General features: G+C 41.0%; 4 protein-coding genes and 1 non-coding gene across 6 annotated transcripts in view; 1 reads left to right on the top strand and 4 right to left on the bottom strand.

Moving 5' to 3' along the window:
- utrn (utrophin) overlaps positions 1-592 on the bottom strand; it is a 178,638-nt gene extending 178,046 nt beyond the window's left edge. Inside the window, exon 1 of the mRNA XM_069701803.1 lies at positions 183-592. The gene's annotated coding sequence lies outside the window, so the exon portion shown is untranslated. The remainder of the gene's footprint in view (positions 1-182) is intronic.
- Positions 593-4,318: 3,726 nt separating this feature from the next.
- Positions 4,319-4,401, bottom strand: trnal-uaa (transfer RNA leucine (anticodon UAA)). Its single transcript has one exon. It is a non-coding gene; the product is annotated as a tRNA-Leu (tRNA).
- Positions 4,402-5,792: 1,391 nt separating this feature from the next.
- LOC138622714 (syntaxin-11-like) lies at positions 5,793-7,827 on the bottom strand. The gene is made up of 2 exons (XM_069701685.1): positions 7,679-7,827; positions 5,793-7,099 (listed from the first exon to the last, which is right to left on the bottom strand). Exon 2 carries the CDS (start codon positions 7,092-7,094, stop codon positions 6,192-6,194), a length of 903 nt encoding a protein of 300 aa, XP_069557786.1. The 5' UTR covers positions 7,095-7,099; positions 7,679-7,827; the 3' UTR covers positions 5,793-6,191.
- A 747-nt stretch (positions 7,828-8,574) lies between these two features.
- On the bottom strand, positions 8,575-11,399 carry stx11b.1 (syntaxin 11b, tandem duplicate 1). The gene is made up of 2 exons (XM_069701684.1): positions 11,213-11,399; positions 8,575-10,289 (listed from the first exon to the last, which is right to left on the bottom strand). The coding sequence occupies exon 2, from the start codon at positions 10,280-10,282 to the stop codon at positions 9,383-9,385; it is 900 nt and encodes a 299-aa protein (XP_069557785.1). The 5' UTR covers positions 10,283-10,289; positions 11,213-11,399; the 3' UTR covers positions 8,575-9,382.
- A 3,234-nt stretch (positions 11,400-14,633) lies between these two features.
- mthfd1l (methylenetetrahydrofolate dehydrogenase (NADP+ dependent) 1 like) overlaps positions 14,634-18,173 on the top strand; it is a 37,234-nt gene continuing 33,694 nt past the window's right edge. For both annotated transcript variants that reach the window (XM_069701801.1, XM_069701802.1), the window contains exons 1-5: positions 14,634-15,041; positions 16,227-16,311; positions 16,625-16,675; positions 16,795-16,848; positions 17,443-17,567. In XM_069701801.1, the coding sequence (XP_069557902.1) occupies positions 14,815-15,041; positions 16,227-16,311; positions 16,625-16,675; positions 16,795-16,848; positions 17,443-17,567 (542 nt within the window). In that variant the 5' untranslated portion in view covers positions 14,634-14,814. The remainder of the gene's footprint in view (positions 15,042-16,226; positions 16,312-16,624; positions 16,676-16,794; positions 16,849-17,442; positions 17,568-18,173) is intronic.

The raw sequence follows: 18,173 nt of genomic DNA, 5'->3' as shown, positions 1-18,173 counted from the left end.
TGATTGATTGATTGATTGGTTGATTGATATCCTAATTCAGCGTCATAACTTTTAGTGGTTACCTCAGCTGTAAAAGTCTTGACAGTGAACTTCACAATAACTTATTTTAAGATGTCTTTCGTTAATATATTTATTAACATTACAAGTCCGATGCGTTTCATGGCTTCAAACCTCTCACTCACCTCTGCTGTCAACAAGGAGACGTGTTCCCTCAACACCAGTCCCAAAACGTGCAGAGAGTATGGATGGACCGATGAAGTCTAATGTATTAAAACTACGAAAAAAAAAAAAAAAGAGTACGCAGAATTAATTAATTTAAGGCATTTTCTACGCGGTTTCTCCAGATTATCTGACGTTAAAACTTAGTTAACTCAGGAGAACCGTCCTCATGCGCATCCAGTCTCCACAATGTGCACCCAAAAAAAAAAAAAAAAAAAAAAAAAAAACCTTAAGAGACGCCTTATCGCAACGCAAAGAGCAGCACAACTACCGTCGTCTGAAAAGCGGCTGTCTGTCTCCTGCAGTCGCTGAATTGTTGTTTCATTTCTCGGGTGAACTCCGCAGTGCTGTACACTCACGTCCTACAACTTTGTTCCTGTTGCTTTCTTGACTCTTTCTCCCCTGTTGCTCACACAGATGTAAAGCCGTGCAGAGACATCGGAAGTAAAGGACCTTCCCCCCTTTTAAAGTAAAATAGCCCACTCGCTTTGGTTTTTGGCGTTAATATAAGAGTTTTGAAACGTGTACTTCAATATATTTGCGAGTGAAAATATATCATTTATGTTTACTGGTTAATTACACGTTCAATTACGCCGCTAATCACTTCGGGGAAACGCCCCGTGAGCTTTTACCTTTTATTGTGAAGGTTTTAACCGGAACCACGTGGTCCGCTGTCATTAGTTTGACAGACGTCTGGAGCCTTTTCCCGGTGGCTGTAAAAGTTTTCCTGACGCGGAGGTGGAACATGGCGCGGTGGGCGTCACGTGACGTAACACTAACAAAGCCAGCGACTCTCACTGGAAAACAAAAACCTTCACTAGAAACATGAATTGTGGAAAAAAAATAAAATAAAAGTTTATTAGTCCCGAAGGTCTCAACGTGAAGGGACAGAAAATAGACTATTTACAGGGTCGAGCCAAGACTTTTTTTTTTTTCAATGAAATAAATAGGTAATGTGACACATTTTTATTAACATATTTAAAGTGATGAATGTATTTAAGTTAAAAAAAAAAAAAAATAACAACATCACACAAAAACTTTATTACAATTAAAGGCAGTAAAAAAAATAAAAAAAAAAAATAGCTGTGAATGTAGTGGTGTTATCAACTTGTATTTGTCCACACAAGGAAATTGCTTAATTCTTTTTAAAATAATGACAATATAATAAGTATTATTTACCCTCCGTGTTAGTTTGCATGTCAGCCTGAAAAGCAACAACTTTTTTTTTTTTTTAGTACCTGAGGAGGACTGAATAATAGATTAGGGCCCGTTGGACAGAGTCTCTAAAGCTTTTGGGGATGTAGAGGTGTTGATCTCCCGTTGTAAAGGCCACACGAGGCAACTTTTACGCACAGTAAAGTCAGTTTGACACACGTCATATATTTTTACTGTCAATTTGAACAATGCAGCACAAAATATTACATCTTAAAGGGTGCAGAAAGTTTCATCTGCACGTTTAAGCCTGTGTGACTGCAGTGCGACAAACTGTTGAACACTACTTGCATCTATTTTCTGTGAAGCTTTCCCTGTGGCAGATGCAGATGACTGGGTATTGATGAGTCGAAGGCATCTCTCCCTGGCAGTGAAATTACAGAGGTGAGAAAGTGTAGGCCTCCAGTCAGCCAGTTCTGGACTCCAGCCCAGAAACTACAAGACGGGCTTGAAGTGCCCTCTTCTGTCCAAATGGTGCAAATACTGCTCCAAGATTTACCAAAATTAAATTTAGGGTACTGTATTTACACAACTCGGTTTTAAAAGACTTTCATTCAAAAATGTAACAAAAGCTTCACAATCAGCCTCGTTGAGATTGATTATTGGCAAGATGCACAATCACTAAATATGGCAAATGTTTGGACTCTGTATAAACTAAGAGTCGGCTCTTGTAGAACATCTCCAACATCTCGCTGCAATGTGTGCAGCGAGATGTTGGAGATGTTCTACCAGTCTGTTGTGGCCAGTGCTTTGTACTTCGCTGTGGTCTGCTGGGGGAGCAGCATTGGAGCCGGTGACACCAACAGACTTAACAAACTGATTAAGAAGGTCAGCTCCATCATCGGCCACAAACTGGACAGCCTGGAAAAGGTGGTGGAGAGGAGGACGCTGAGGAAACTATTGTCCATATTGGATAATCCTGTCCACCCTCTCCACCACCTGCTGCAGGGACAGAGGAGCACGTTCTCCAAAAGACTCCTCCAGCTCCGCTGTCACAAGGACAGATACAGGAGATCATTCCTGATACAGGAGATCATTCCTGATACAGGAGATCATTCCAGATACAAGAGATCATTCCAGATACGGGAGATCATTCCAGATACAGGAGATCATTCCTGATACAGGAGATCATTCCTGATACAAGAGATCATTCCTGATACAGGAGATCATTCCTGATACAAGAGATCATTCCAGATACAGGAGGTCATTCCAGATACAGGAGATCATTCCTGATACAAGAGATCATTCCTGATACAGGAGATCATTCCTGATACAGGAGATCATTCCTGATACAGGAGATCATTCCAGATACAGGAGATCATTCCAGATACAAGAGATCATTCCAGATACGGGAGATCATTCCAGATACAGGAGATCATTCCTGATACAAGAGATCATTCCAGATACAGGAGGTCATTCCAGATACAGGAGATCATTCCTGATACAAGAGATCATTCCTGATACAGGAGATCATTCCTGATACAAGAGATCATTCCAGATACAGGAGGTCATTCCAGATACAGGAGATCATTCCTGATACAAGAGATCATTCCTGATACAGGAGATCATTCCTGATACAGGAGATCATTCCTGATACAAGAGATCATTCCAGATACAGGAGATCATTCCAGATACAGGAGATCATTCCTGATACAAGAGATCATTCCAGATACAAGAGATCATTCCAGATACAGGAGATCATTCCTGATACAGGAGATCATTCCTGATACAAGAGATCATTCCAGATACAGGAGATCATTCCTGATACAGGAGATCATTCCAGATACAGGAGATCATTCCTGATACAAGAGATCATTCCTGATACAGGAGATCATTCCAGATACAGGAGATCATTCCTGATACAAGAGATCATTCCAGATACAAGAGATATTCCAGATACAGGAGATCATTCCTGATACAGGAGATCATTCCTGATACAAGAGATCATTCCAGATACAGGAGATCATTCCTGATACATATATCATTCCAGATACAGGAGATCATTCCTGCCCACTGCAATAAGACTGTACAATAACTCACCTCTGGCTAAATATATATAGTACAATAACACTGTTGACTGTGTTTCTTGGTTTATTTGTATATAATATATATAGATATATACTACTATATATATATATATATATATACATATATGTTGACTGTGTTTCTTGGTTTATTTGTATATAATATATATAGATATATACTGTACTGTATATATATATATACATATATGTTGACTGTTTCTTGGTTTGTTTGTATATAATATATATAGATATATAATGTACTGTATATACTGTGCATTTTATATTTTTTACTGCTATTTACTGCTAGTTTATTGTTTTTCTATTATTCTATTCTATTCTATTATTTTATTCTATTATTTATATTATTATCTTATTGCTTCTGTATGCTGCTGTAGCGAAAAAAAATTCCCCTCGGGGATTAATAAAGTAAATACCTACCTACCTACCTACCTTTTGAAATATTGCATATCTGCAAATTGGATCCAGCGCCCAGATTATTCAGCATCATCGATCGATACGTTATTGACCCTTTAATTTAGAGCGAAAATGAAATTCATACAAACCAACGAAAATGTTGTATTTAAACGAGAGTAAAGTAATTATAAAAGAAGCGAGTCGTCATGTAAGGCTGTTAACTGTGTCTTCTGGTGCCAAACATTGTTGATCACAGTTCCAGAGTATGAAGCTGCACAATCAGGTGTGTGTGTGTGTGTGTGTGTGTTGTTGTTGTTGTTGTTTATATTTCTACTTTTACTGTACACGCTTCCGTCGAATGTATTTTAAAGTGTGTCGGATCACGTTTCAATGCTTTTTTTTTGAGATTACGTCATCATCCTCAGAACAGCACCAACAAAATGTTGAACTACCAGGAGTGGGGTTCGAACCCACGCGGACATATGTCCATTGGATCTTAAGTCCAACGCCTTAACCACTCGGCCATCCTGGTGTATACACCACTTCCCGCCACAATGCTTCTGTAAAAACTCAGCACTATTATATATATATATTTTTATATATATATATATATTCGATGACATAATCCCCGCGGTCGTCATCTTTATAATACTTCGGGGCTTTTAATAAACGCCGTTCTTACAATAACTCCGTAATAAACGACGTCGACTCGACAGTCGTGCGCAAACCAGGATGCCAAGCACAGTGTTAGCAGCCGGCAGCTACCTCACGTCTGACTGCAATGCTAATTTCGCTCTCGTCGGTAACTCAGTAAAGCGTTTACTAAAGGTGGTGTTTGAGGTGGAAAACGCGGCAGTAAAAACTCAAACGTCGGGGTTGGTTGCGAGGATCTCCCCCCCATCTGTCGTTGCAGAAACCACCCGGGAAGCTCGCAATCTCGATAGGAATTAGCTCGTGCTAAGCGACGCGCCGTCGTTAAAGTTGAGTTTCTCCACGACGCGGTGGACCTGTTCACTTATTATTCCTCCACACGCGGACACCGAAGCCCCGCAGGGTCCTCCGGAGTCACCCGAGAGGTCGTGCGCGGTCAATTACCGGAGAAAGTCCGGAGACTGGAAGTTCTCCGGCTGCGTGTTTGTGTGCCTGAAACAGGAAAAGCGCCAACAAGTTTCATCCCTTCAAATACAAACAAACAAACAAACAAACAAACAAAAGAAGCAATAGTTTCATAACTTGTGAGAATTGGTTTGTTGAAATATGACGACTTCATTTACTGTATGTGTTGGTTTTTCTTTTACCTAATCTTGAGGTCCCTGTTTTAACAGTCCTGGGTTCAAGGGCCATTGTTGTTCCAGCTGACTCTCTGCTTCCTGTGTTGCATAAGTTATATTGTTGTTTTTTAACACAACAAACACGGGCCAATGTAATATAGGCTACCAGGTATAGCGTGCAAACCAACAGGTGGAAGATAAAACCTTGGATGTTGTTGCAATCAAGTCACATTTGACTACACTTAAATTGCTCGTGCTGATTGGTTGGTTATTTATTGATTTAGGCCACAACTCTCCTTTTAAACTAAATTATGTCAGCAGAGCTAAATGATTTATTTAAACAGGGTTACGCCATTCTTCAGTGGGTATTATCCTTTCTGACTTCTGACAACCACGTCAAAATTTGATCATTATATTGTTTGATATGCCCACCATGAAAGCAACTTACCTTTCTCAGCAGGTAATTTGCTCATGAAGGATCATAATCGAGCATCACTAGCTGGAGCTTGTCAACTCTTATTCTGTCCTTACCTCCACGCATCATTCTCACGACTCCCAATTCTTCCACGTTTCAAAATGAGCGTGCGAATGCTTTCTCGTGAGACTCGAGTCACTAAGTTGATGTTCAGCCAAGGACAACACACTTTTGAGCTTTCTGCCACAGCATTTATTATGTTTGCTTAAAATGTAAACTATATCAAATTAAAACATCCTTCTTTTCAAATGTAAACTCTTCTAATGCACACACACCTGGATTAATTCTGCGATCATAATAACATAAAGGCTTGTTTTACTGTAAATCAAATTTTAGACAGCCTGCAAGTCCAAAGCTGGAACAGTTTTAAGTTTCATACATCAGAGAAATGCAGCATGCTTCTCTTCAGGGCTGAACTTTGTGCCTTGACAGTCTCTGCAAAGATTAGATTTTCCATAAATTAAGCATATTGCACATTGTTTTTCAGTTCAATATCTTTTTTTTTTACTGTACATAGTTACATGTTTATTTCAAATTTTGAATCATTCATTAACTTGCATAATGTCAAACTAAGACTTAAAAAGATTGGTTGTGTTTCCAACACGGAAGGCAGGGGCAGCATTGCAGAAAAGGATTTTTCCTCTTGTACCTTATGGCCCTCTTGATGTGAAAGTTGAATTGTTCAATGTATTCGCCAGTGCCGCACACATTAACCTCGATGTTATTGAGAATGGATCCCTGCTCCTCCACCAGCATGGCCATGTCCAGGAACAGTTCATGGACCTCCTTCAGCCTGGCCTCCAGCTGCACCAGCTCTTTGTGTCTGCCTTTAATTTCACACAGGGCCCAGCGGGACGAGCGTGCACCTTCTGGCTGCAGGTTCTGCGACAGCTCCGCCCAGCCCTCTCCACCTTTATCCACCATCATATCCAGCTGCTCATCGCTGATTTCACTTCCCATGATGGACGCATGCCGCTGGATCCTCCCCCGGCATGTTTTCTTCTGCGTGTCCTCTATGTTACCGTAGTTACTCATTGCAGCATGGAAGGCACGGGTCAGGGCGTCATACTGAAGACGGGCAATGCGAGAAACAGCCGAGTTGGTACCTTCTTTCTCCTCCAGCCGGTTGCTCTCCTTCCCCAGGGCCTGCAGACGGACGTATAGCGTCTCCCCACGCTGCTGGATCGCTTTGGCGATGGAGTCACTGTCCCTTTTAAGAACGGTGAGGCGATGCACAGAAGTGCCGAAGCGTTCATTGTGCATCCTCAGACGCTCCACCTCTAAGTGGAGCAAGGAGATCTCCTTCCGAATGGAGCTGGCCTCCTCCAGGACATCCTCAATAGCTGAGGAGTTCTCAAACATTACTGCCTGTTGAGGCAGAGTCGCCTTGTCTCCGTCATATTTAGGCTCATAAAACTCTGGTTCGTCGTCCTCCTGCTCCTCACTAATGGTCTGCAGTTTCTCCAACATGTCCCGCATTCTGCCTAAGAGACCAGTAGAAAAGAAATGGTTGCTTACTGGGTTCAATCTTTACTCCAGCTTTTGGTCCAATTTACTGTAGTGTTGAGTTTAACAATGACAGCAGTCACAGCTCAGCGCCTCCCTGGAATGTTTTTTTTTATACCAGGAACAAGGAAAGCCATCTTGTTGAAAGCCAGACTTTTCCTTTAAACATGGCGTTATGGCATCATAAAGTGGTGTGTGATGTATGTTTATCTAAGTAATTCTCATACATTAATTTTGTCAACTTAAGTAACGCAAAACTTTCAAAATTGTTGTACTCGAATGGCAGCTTTCTTTTAATACGAGCTTGATCTTTGCATAAAAAATACATTTCCTCATTCCATATTGTTAAAAATTCCCAACAGTTTTAAGAATTGTCACAATATACAATAAAATACATAAATTAATATTCTTGTCTCTTAACTAATCCTAGTTTTTCAAGCTGCCTGTGCAGTGGCACACTAATTAGGTATTCATTTATTAGTTGTCTTCAGGTGGCTTCACTTGTCCTCACAAATTCAATCAAGATATCATTAAACCATCAAATGAAAGAATCTTACCTCTTCTGATTGTTTCCCACAAAATCAAAAGGGAAATAAATCCTCTCAGCGTGTCTCGTTTGATTTATTTGGTCCGAGGCTCATGGGAAAACATATTTTTTATTCTGATGAAGGAAGTTGGCTCTCTGTTCAGCATTTTATCAGACTGCCACCCCTTCGCAGGTGACACATGGGCCTTCCCACTGCAACACACAACACTTCCTTGAAGGGAGATGCTTTTTTTGTTTGTTTCTTGATGAAGTAAAAAAAAAAACATTACTGTGAAACAACAAACCAGAACAAGAGAAATTTACTGAGGAAAACTTAAATTTGATGTAACCGCTGGATTAATGCAGAACTGAAATGCATATTGTTCAATTTTATATTTTCCACTTGTTATACTTTTTATGCGTTTTATCTGTTTCTTATGCTTTTATCTGTTTTATCTCATTTCTTTTCTGCATTTTTAATTGCTCCTTTACATGTTTTTGTGAAACACTGTATAAAATTATTTTGCTGTGAAGCACTTTGAGCTGCATTTCTTGTATGAAAGGTGCTATACAAATAAAGTTTATTATTATTATTATTATTATTGTTATTGTTAAACAAGCTGCCATGTGTTTGATGAGTGGTGTGTGTGTGTGTGTGTGTGTGTGGGTGTGGGTGGGTGGATGTGGGTGTGGGTGGGTGGTGAACTGAATGATTAAGGAGGCCCAGAGCTGGACAGAGACCCTGGGACATGCCAGAGATTGTAGATACTATTTGTCATAGCTGTTATTGTGCTAGACCTCAAAATTGATAGCATTGGCTCTGGTGTGTTTGTGTGTTTGAGTGAGAACTTACCAAGCACTAAATCTTATCTTTTTTTTTATGTGCTGACGGGGATTTTATGTTCAGACAAGAATAAATCAAGAGTCTTTATGTTGTATTTTAATATATTTTTATGTCATATACAAGACACAACAGAGAAAAAAACAACAAAAAGTTATTATCATACAAAAGTCATTAAAAAGGTAGTGGAAAGTAACATATTAGCGTGCCTGTAGCAATAGTGTGATCCCTGCATAAAATCTAGACTGACCATAAATACTAGTCAAAATAGTTAGTCATTTGGAGATGGCAGAAATTAGAAAATAACAGAATTTTGAAAGTGGTCAACACATAATGGTTTGTTGCTATCAATGAAAAAAAATTCATAATTGAAAAATATTATATGCAGAAAATACAAACTACTAAAGAGCAACTAAAATACACATTTTCTAAAACATTCTTTCAGCTTTATTTCAACTGCAACATCCTTTTTACAAGTGCTTTGACATGAATGGAAAAAGTATTTGACCTGAATGCCTTGGATCCGACACCAGAAATTGATTTTTATTTAGAATTGCTTGATTTAAATTATATATCATAAAAGTTCTTTAAGGCTTACAAACATGGCACGAAGCATTTTATCCGGCAGTATTCCCAGCAGTCACATGTAATCTAACCTTTGAAATCATTTCCTGCAGTTGAGTGAAAAGGTTCCTGAGTAAGTCCCTCCCATATGGGGACCTAAAAACATGACAAATATTTCCAGATACTATTTGTTTCAAGCCTGCATCACACCCCAGTCATGGAGGGATGAATAGTGCAATTAAAAGCATTTTTTTGTCTCAGTCTAGACACAATAGATTGCTTGGTCAGCACACTGCATATTCTGCTGTCCCTCAACGCATATCTGTACAGTCATTGGTTGTAGCATGGAAAACAGCTGCAAAACATCTTTTTAAATGGGTTGCTGTTGTCATGACGTTTGGCCCTGGCCAGTTTGACGAGGACTTCCTGTATGTTTTCATCAGTTTTCTGTACATTGGTTTGGATGGAGTTCAGCATGGTCCCCTGCTCCTCGACCAGCATGGCGATGTCCAGGAAGATCTCATGGATGCCTTGGATACGGGTCTCCAGGTCAACCAGCTCCTGGTGACGTTTCTCAATCTGGGACAGAGCTGATCGGGCCGTTTTCCCTTCAGCCACAACATTGTCATTAAAGATGTTCCACTGGCCTTTCTCAATCATCTCCTCCACCTCCTCTCCCGTCACCTCACGCCCCACTATCTCCATCTGCCTCTGGATCTGGGCTTTACAGTTCTCTCGATGGCTCATCTCAGCCTCGTTGTAGTCAAACATGGCGTCGCGAAAGCCATTGCTGAGGCAGGCGTACTGGGTTCTGGCGATACGCGTGATGGCCGAATTTGAGCCATGCGCCTCTTCTAGCTTGTGGGCTGTGCCATCGATTTCGTGTAGACGTGACAGAACATCCTCGGCCCGCGCTTTTATATCTGCACCAATGGCATTCGAATCCCTTTTAATAATGCTCATGGTGGTGGTGCCCTGAAGCATGCGGGAGTTCTGCTCACGAAGCCTTCTAACCTCCAGTCGGATGAGCTGGATCTCTCTGTGGATGTCTTGTGACTGGGAAAAGACCTCGACCAGAGCAGGGCTGTTGTCGAACACAACAGCCTCGTGGGGCAACTCCTCCTCCAGGTCGACATTACTGAAGGAGTCGGAGACAGTGGACTCTGCGTACTCCATCGGCTCCACGTGGCCGTCGGACATTTCCTGCAGGTGACTCAGTCTGTCCCTCATGGTTGGGCTGGAGAACAAGTGAAAGGTACAGATATCAAGATACGGACAGAGTCAAATCTAAAGACATACGGATACCACCACAGATCCAGACACAAAACAACAAACATGCAACAGCCGGTCTCTTGTGTCATGTGCTAGACTGCCATGCCCGGTTAGAAGTCTCTTCCTTCAAGTATAACCCACCTGTCACTGGTCCAACAGGTTCTCCAGAGAATAGTCAAAGGTGCTGCTTCTCACCAAACTAGTTCTTTCAACTTCTTTTGGACGTCTTTATCCAGACATTCACTTTAACCTGACGAGAGCACCAGACACAGTTCCTGTATCTTGGAGTTTCATAAACAGTCTCAACATAAACATTTCTCATCTGAAATAAGGAGGCATCATCAGAAGACATTTCAAAAGCTGGCCAACAAGACCAATCTGACCTTGTTGTCACTGTTGTCAGCTGAGAATAATGGCTGTATATGTGATCAAATCCATTCTTATACCGTCCCTTATTAAGCTCAATCTAGTGTATAAAATGTTAAAATATAGAGTTTCTGACATAAATATAAAGTGATCTCAATCATAAGATGGGATACCATTTTTCTAGACAATTGCAATACTTACCTTTTATACAAGTAATCATTTATTGTACAAACACAAATGTATGAAAAAACTATTTTAAAAGAAATCTTAAATTTGGACTTTTTCAAAAAAATATAGCTAATTAATTTTATATATCGGTCATATAAGAGACTTCTGTACTCTGAGTAGCTTCACCGCATCAATAATCATATGGTTCACATATTTGATGATAGACCGAAACACTAAAACTGGGAACCTTTATCGTTTCATCTTTCATCGTCATTTCCTGAACCACGAGCTGAAATATTTTTTTTTGCTTTCAATCTCACGCGAAGTGGGAAGATTAAAAGGAAAGATTCGTACCTGTTTAGCTGTGATGTCCACAGATATCCAACTTGGTCCGTTTTATGGCAGTCGGCCGCGGTGCCTCAGCATCATCCTACACTTCTGAAGTCGACTGGTCCGGGCTTTCAGCAGAACAAAGGGCCCCACGTGCCTGATGCACCTATCTTTGGAGCTGGAGCTGGAACTCTTCTGCAGGTTTGTTCGGGTGATGATGAACTGCGCCACGCCATGCCGCTGCAATGATGTGACTTGAGGAATGAAGTCCGGTCGGTTTAACCGAGGAGTGACGCTGCATCTCAGGAGCGTCAATTGTGCAGTACAAGGTGTGAGCAGCTAGTGTGTGGAAACTTAAGTGAGAGACGATTTGAATACGTGTGCTTTTCAGCGTAGAATTGGGCAAAAGTTTGCAAAGAAGCTGCGGGACAGGTGTTTCTAAAAAAAAGGGGGGGGGGGGGGGCTGCAAATGTCCCACAGTCTCAAACCCATAACCAGCCTTTATCGTACATTTGATCCTGGAACTGCCGCTGTTATTTGTGAGTTTTGACTACTGTGATACCAGACGGGTTGGGAGCCAATAGTGCTGAGATTGACTGGAAGATATTCCCAACCACGCCCAAATGACTTCCACAAGTACTCACTTGTGTGTGTGTGTGCGTTAAAACAAAGACAAAGGTCGACACCAATGTGGTTTGACCAGCTTCTTGCACTGTACATACAGCATGTCCCAGACTACTATATGACCATACTGCACAAGTAACATCATTTTATAATCGTTCCAGATGGACAACATTTTTATCAATTACTCTTAATTACTCACATCACTTATTATTTCATACGATATATTATTTAACTGATATAGCCTACTTTGATTATGCAATTGTCAATACAGCTACCAGTGCAATCTGTATTTGTATAGAGTAAGGATGAACTTTTGTTCTCTTTTCTTATGAATGTATGACTAGAAATTCTCAATATTCCCTTATTTAGCGATAGTCTTTCAGATATGTAGCCTGTAAACTCACATTTGCATGATTGGAAGACAGAATGAAGTCAATACTTAGGCTTTAAGAACTGGCAAAACAGCACGTCAAAGCTGCAAATAACCTATACTATCTTAAAATACAATTCACAAATACTTTAGATTAAAATTTGTATTCAGGCTATATAGTTGTTTTTTGTAAAAAAAAAAAAAAAAAAAAACGTATGCTGGATAATTGCTGTGATGCAGTGGGACATTTGACTCTCACATGACTAGACAGTACAACTCAGGCCTCTAATGTCCAGCAGTCTCTTTTGATGCTTGGGTGTCTTTTCCATCACATGCTATTGGTTTCAATGACTGCTGCAGTCTACAGTGATGAATGATTAGACTTTAAAAAAAATAATAATAATAATATTGGGGTAACCGATCTACAATTTTTCAGTACCACAATAAAACTGGTTTAATGGCTAAGGTTGGGGGGCTGTTAATCCATGTGGCCTGAAATTACAGTGGGTACGGAAAGTATTCAGACCCCTTTAAATTTTTCACTCTTTCATTGCAGCCATTTGCTCAAATCAAAAAAGTTCATTTTATTTCTCATTAATGTACACTCAGCACCCCATCTTGACAGAAAAAAAACAAATATAGAAATTTGTGCAAATTTATTAAAAAAGAAAAACTGAAATATCACATGGTCATAAGTATTCAGACCCTTTGCTCAGTACTGAGTAGAAGCACCCTTTTGAGCTCGTACAGCCATGAGTCTTCTTGGGAATGATGCAACAAGCTTTTCACACCTGGATTTGGGGATCCTCTGCCATTCTTCCTTGCAGATCCTCTCCAGTTCCACCAGGTTGGATGGTGAACGTTGGTGGACAGACATTTTCAGGTCTCTCCAGAGATGCTCAATTGGGTTTAGGTCAGGGCTCTGGCTGGGCCAGTCAAGGATGGTCACAGAGTTGTTCCTGAAGCCACTCCTTTGTTATTTTAGCTGTGTGCTTCGGGTCATTGTCTTGTTGGAAGGTGAACCTTCGGCCCAGTCTGAGGTCCAGAGCACTCTGGAAGAGGTTTTCTTCCAGGATATCTCTGTACTTGGCCGCATTCATCTTTCTTCAATTGCAACCAGTCGTCCTGTCCCTGCAGCTGAAAAACACCCCCATAGCATGATGCTGCCACCACCATGTTTCACTGTTGGGATTGTATTGGGCAGGTGATGAGCAGTGCCTGGTTTTCTCCACACATACCGCTTAGAATTAACGCCAAAAAGTTCAATCTTGGTCTCATCAGACCAGAGAATCTTATTTCTCATAGTCTGGGAGTCCTTCATGTGTTTTTTGGCAAACTCTATGCGGGCTTTCATATGTCTTGCACTGAGGAGAGGCTTCCGTCGGGCCACTCTGCCATAAAGCCCCGACTGGTGGAGGGCTGCAGTGATAGTTGACTTTGTGGAACTTTCTCCCATCTCCCTACTGCATCTCTGGAGCTCAGCCACAGTGATCTTTGGGTTCTTCTTTACCTCTCTCACCAAGGCTCTTCTCCCACGATTGCTCAGTTTGGCTGGACGGCCAGGTCTAGGAAGAGTTCTGGTCGTCCCAAACTTCTTCCATTTAAGGATTATGGAGGCCACTGTGCTCTTAGGAACTTTGAGTGCTGCAGACATTATTTGGTAACCTTGGCCAGATCTGTGCCTTGCCACAACTCTGTCTCTGAGCTCCTTGGACAGTTCCTTCGACCTCATGATTCTCATTTGCTCTGACATGCACTGTGAGCTGTAAGGTCTTATATAGACAGGTGTGTGCCTTTCCTAATCAAGTCCAATCAGTTTAATTAAACACAGCTGGACTCCAATGAAGGAGTAGAACCATCTCAAGGAGGATCAGAAGAAATGGACAGCATGTGAGTTAAATATGAGTGTCACAGCAAAGGGTCTGAATACTTATGACCATGTGATATTTCAGTTTTTCTTTTTTAATAAATTTGCACAAATTTCTACATTTCTGTTTTTTTCTGTCAAGATGGGGTGCTGAGTGTACATTAATGAGAAATAAAATGAACTTTTTCGATTTTTAGCAAATGGCTGCAATGAAACAAAGAGTGAAAAATGTAAAGGGGTCTGAATACGTTCCTCTTGCACCTCTTGCGCTTTTTCTGCAACATAAAGTCAGCGAGGTGTGCCCTGGATGTTCAATAGAAAACGTCTGGTGACGGTGAAATACTCCCTGTGGGCAAAATGTAGGGCTTCTTGTGATTTTATTTTTCAAACTGCTGGGTGTTATGTGTGGTTTTTTAGAGCAGGGAAGAGAAGTACAATACATGTGTAGTGAAATTATCACTTCTTTATTTTTTAAGATGATGCTCAACGATAGGCTGCACGTGACGGCTGGTGTTATCCTCTCTCGTAGGTTTCTCACATTTTGGGGGCGTTCACGTGTGCAGAAACTCCAGAGTTGACATATTTCCGACCGCCCTGGAAAGACTACGTAGCTCCATCAGGACCGCGTGCCAACCTCAACTTTTATTTTGTGTTTTTTTTGTTTCTCCCGTAGGAATCTCACTAGTCACGGTTTGGGAAGCAAACGGGAGAAAAACAAACCAAAAAAACCCAAACTTTTTAGCTGCTGTTTTAAAGACCACGACAATGAAGCTGGCTCTTATCCGCAGCGCGTGTAGCAGTCTTCGGCTACATCCAGCCCGAGCAGGAAGCCGGCTGAGCGGCTTGTCTCGGAGACCTCTCGGTGCCGCCGGCGGCCGGTTGATGCTCCGGACCGGCGCGACCTCCAGCAGCGGCGTCCATCCGAAATGTACCGTCGACTTTGGGAAACGGACCCAGAAGGGCGATGCGTCTGAATGCGACGGTTCCGTGAGGTAATAAATAACTCTGGTTTTAGTCACACGGTACGCGGCTGCTCGTCATTGAATCTCTGTCGTCTTTGTTGAACCTGTGATCGAAAATGAGCTTCGGCTGAGTTGTAATTAGGTTTTTAATGATAAAAACGGTCATTTGCATCACCGGCGGTTGCTTTTTTTGGCTGCTGGTTTGCAGCCAGTTCTTCACGTGCACCCCCCCCCCCTCCTCCTCCTGCACCTCCCCTGCACTCCCCCACCTCCCCCCCCCCAACCTGGTATTATCAGAGGGACTCCAGATAGCTGATGTAACATTTCTCTGCTGTTGCCAAAACGGAGTTAAAACGCACATGGACGGTTGATGACGCTGAATAGTTTTACTGTGACGTCATGAGACACGTGTAACACCCCAGTAGGAGTGAGTTTGCTTGAGTCGGTGCTGTTTGAAATGGTGTGATATGCAGTTATTGTAAATCGTGCTGGTTTAGGTTTATGTGGTTCGACACTTATACATAAAATAAAAATCGATGTTGCTGATAGTTCAGTATAAATGCTCTTGATTTAGTTGATGTTTACATTTTGGGACAAGATATAGGTCAGTGTGTTAGCTCTACTTGTTATCTACCATATTAGCCCCGCCCACATGATGTCACACACAAGTAGTCCACACAAATTTCGGTCCAGCTTTTCTACATCTACAAAAATCTCTTTTTCATGTGGTTTTACATTAACTGCACTAAATATGATTGTATCACTCTCTTTATGGCTTATATAAAGAAACACATATTTATTATTACTTCAGAATTTGTCATTGTTTTCTGTATTTGCAGCATGTTCAGGTATTTGAGTGTTTCCCTGCTTTAAGATGGTGAAAACGTGTTTTTGGTTTGCTTGCAATTACTCTATTTGCTTGTGTTTTCTTAAGCTGTGTTGTGCTGAGCTCTCATAGGAACGCCGCATTTTAACCAATATTTTATTTGAATCTGGCAAGTGAGAGAGTTTGAGGCATAATTTACATCCTTTGTTTCATTCTTTTGTTCAGTCAAACTTTCATCATCATCCCTTTGCCTCATTGATTCACAAACACAGTATAAACAATAATGTTCTGCATGTACGCCCCTATCCTGTAGCGAGTGCCTTTTACAGAATCTTTTTACCAACTAAAATGTGTACCTATGTGGATTATCACTTTATTGTCTCTACTAGAGACGTGGTTCAGAGCATCAAGGAGGCAATGGTGGCTCTGCAGAGAAGAAATCCAGCAATCCAACCGTTGTTAGCCATTCTGCAGGTATTGTACGGGAAAACACAAGTACTGTGTAGGATTGCTATTTCCCTTTGTACAACAAAAGAGTTTGTGAAGAAGAAATGTCGTCTTCTTCATTTGCTGCTATATTCTCAAACATTAGAACATAAAATGGTCTAAAGCCATTTTACTTCCATGTACTTTAACTGACAAAGTGCTGCTGTGCTAGAAGTGACCTTCTTTACCTTAAATTACCTTAAGGGCTATCTTCTTTTTTTTTTAGCTGAAGCCAATGAACATTCCTGTATTACTATGTCACTGTTTGTTCTCCTCATTGAGCTCATTTGTTACCTTACAGGTAGGTGAAGATGACAGCGTGTTGGAGATCAATAAGAAAATGGCAGGAAAGGTAATTCTCTTTTTATCACTAATTTTCTATATATATATTTTGCTCTAAACTTTTGTTCTTTTCCCAAATCTGCAAAGTAACTCAAACAGTTCACCCTCTGCTTGTCTGCATGTCGACAGATTGGTTTAAACATCACGCAGATTTGTCTGGCAAAGGAGTGCAGTGAAGATGAAGTAAGTAAAACTGACAGAAATTTAAGGATAATATCGCTCATCATTGTTTAGCGAGTCCCGACTTGTTTGTCTGCACTAAGTGTTCCTGGTGGTTATGTGTCAAGGTATTCAAAGCCTTACTCAAACTTGTCTTTCATTATGTCATCAATTAAGTCTGTATCTCACAATTGTCTGTTTCCTTATTAGATTTAGTGGCTCCTTGAGTTCTGTATTTTCTTTTCTTTACGTCATGATTTTTCCCAACATTACGTAACTCAGACTGGCGAGGACCCTCTCATCCTTGGCTCTCTTTGCTTAGCTGGCGCTTTCTCCTTGATCCATACAGACGGAAGGAATTCATGGCAATAGCTCCGGCATTTGACCTGACAGCGGATGATTTGTGTTACAATCCCTGTCCTTCAGAAGAACTCAGCTCCACTGATCCACTTTCACTCATCTCTCCAGTCTCTCCTCTTTTTTTTTTTTCTTTTTTTTTTCCATTTTATCTTTGCTCAGTCAGCAGCACTGACCTGTTACATTTTGAGGGTGCCAATGCTGTTTTACCCACTGCGTTTATTTTGTTCTTAGTTGACTTGTTTTTGTTTCTGCCTGTAGATTGTAGAGGAGTTGCTGAAGCTGAATGAGGACCCCAGGGTGCACGGTGTCTACCTTCACCTCCCCGCAGCTTCCCTCACCAGTCGAGTGCTCAACACGCTCGCACCCGGGAAGGACGTAGACGGGTAAAAACCTGCAGACGCAGAAGCGTTTGTTCAAAAGAGGGCATTGTTATGATAGCCGAATTTTCAGTTGTCACACAGAAAGGCATAATAGTGAAATTCTTCCTCCGATAAAAGATGCGTAAATGTAAAACTGTGTTATAGGTTGTTTGCCTAGAGATTGCTAAGAATGCTGCAGTAGACATGTGAATGCAGCCACCTGATCGGTAATAGGCATCAGTTGCGTGGGTTGTTCTGTCCCATTAGGTCTAAATGCATTCACTCACGTGGTGGTGACCCAAATCAGAAAGGGCTGTACAGAATTAAGACAGAATTAAGGGTACAGTGTGTGCCTTCAGCAGAGAAGTGAATAAGCAAATCAGCAAAACCCCCTTCATAATCATCATAAATTAAAGGGAGCTGGTTCAGTCAAGGTCAAATGAACTAAAGAAAATTAGTAAGAAATTGTTCAGGAGAAATATTTTTATATAGATAGTGCTTTTGATTCATGGCAAATATTTTCTTAGTTTTTTATTAGTGTATGAAAAAAGAATGTATGCAAGAAAAACAAGTTTCTTACTGCTAGTCAGATCTGTCTAAAATTTTAAAACTGAAAAGACTACAAAAGTA

This window comes from Brachyistius frenatus, unplaced genomic scaffold (genome assembly GCF_029030835.1).
Source record: "Brachyistius frenatus isolate BFR_SWC_R1_liver_20210118 unplaced genomic scaffold, ASM2903083v1 Contig_38, whole genome shotgun sequence".
Taxonomy (NCBI): domain Eukaryota; kingdom Metazoa; phylum Chordata; class Actinopteri; family Embiotocidae; genus Brachyistius; species Brachyistius frenatus.
Note: the sequence above shows the minus strand (reverse complement) of the source record. Positions and strands in the feature narration are given on the sequence as shown.

Excerpts from the sequence above, each read along its gene's own strand:
- LOC138622714 (XM_069701685.1), bottom strand. The coding sequence starts at position 7,094 with ATGCGGGACATGTTGGAGAAACTGCAGACCATTAGTGAGGAGCAGGAG.
- stx11b.1 (XM_069701684.1), bottom strand. The coding sequence starts at position 10,282 with ATGAGGGACAGACTGAGTCACCTGCAGGAAATGTCCGACGGCCACGTG.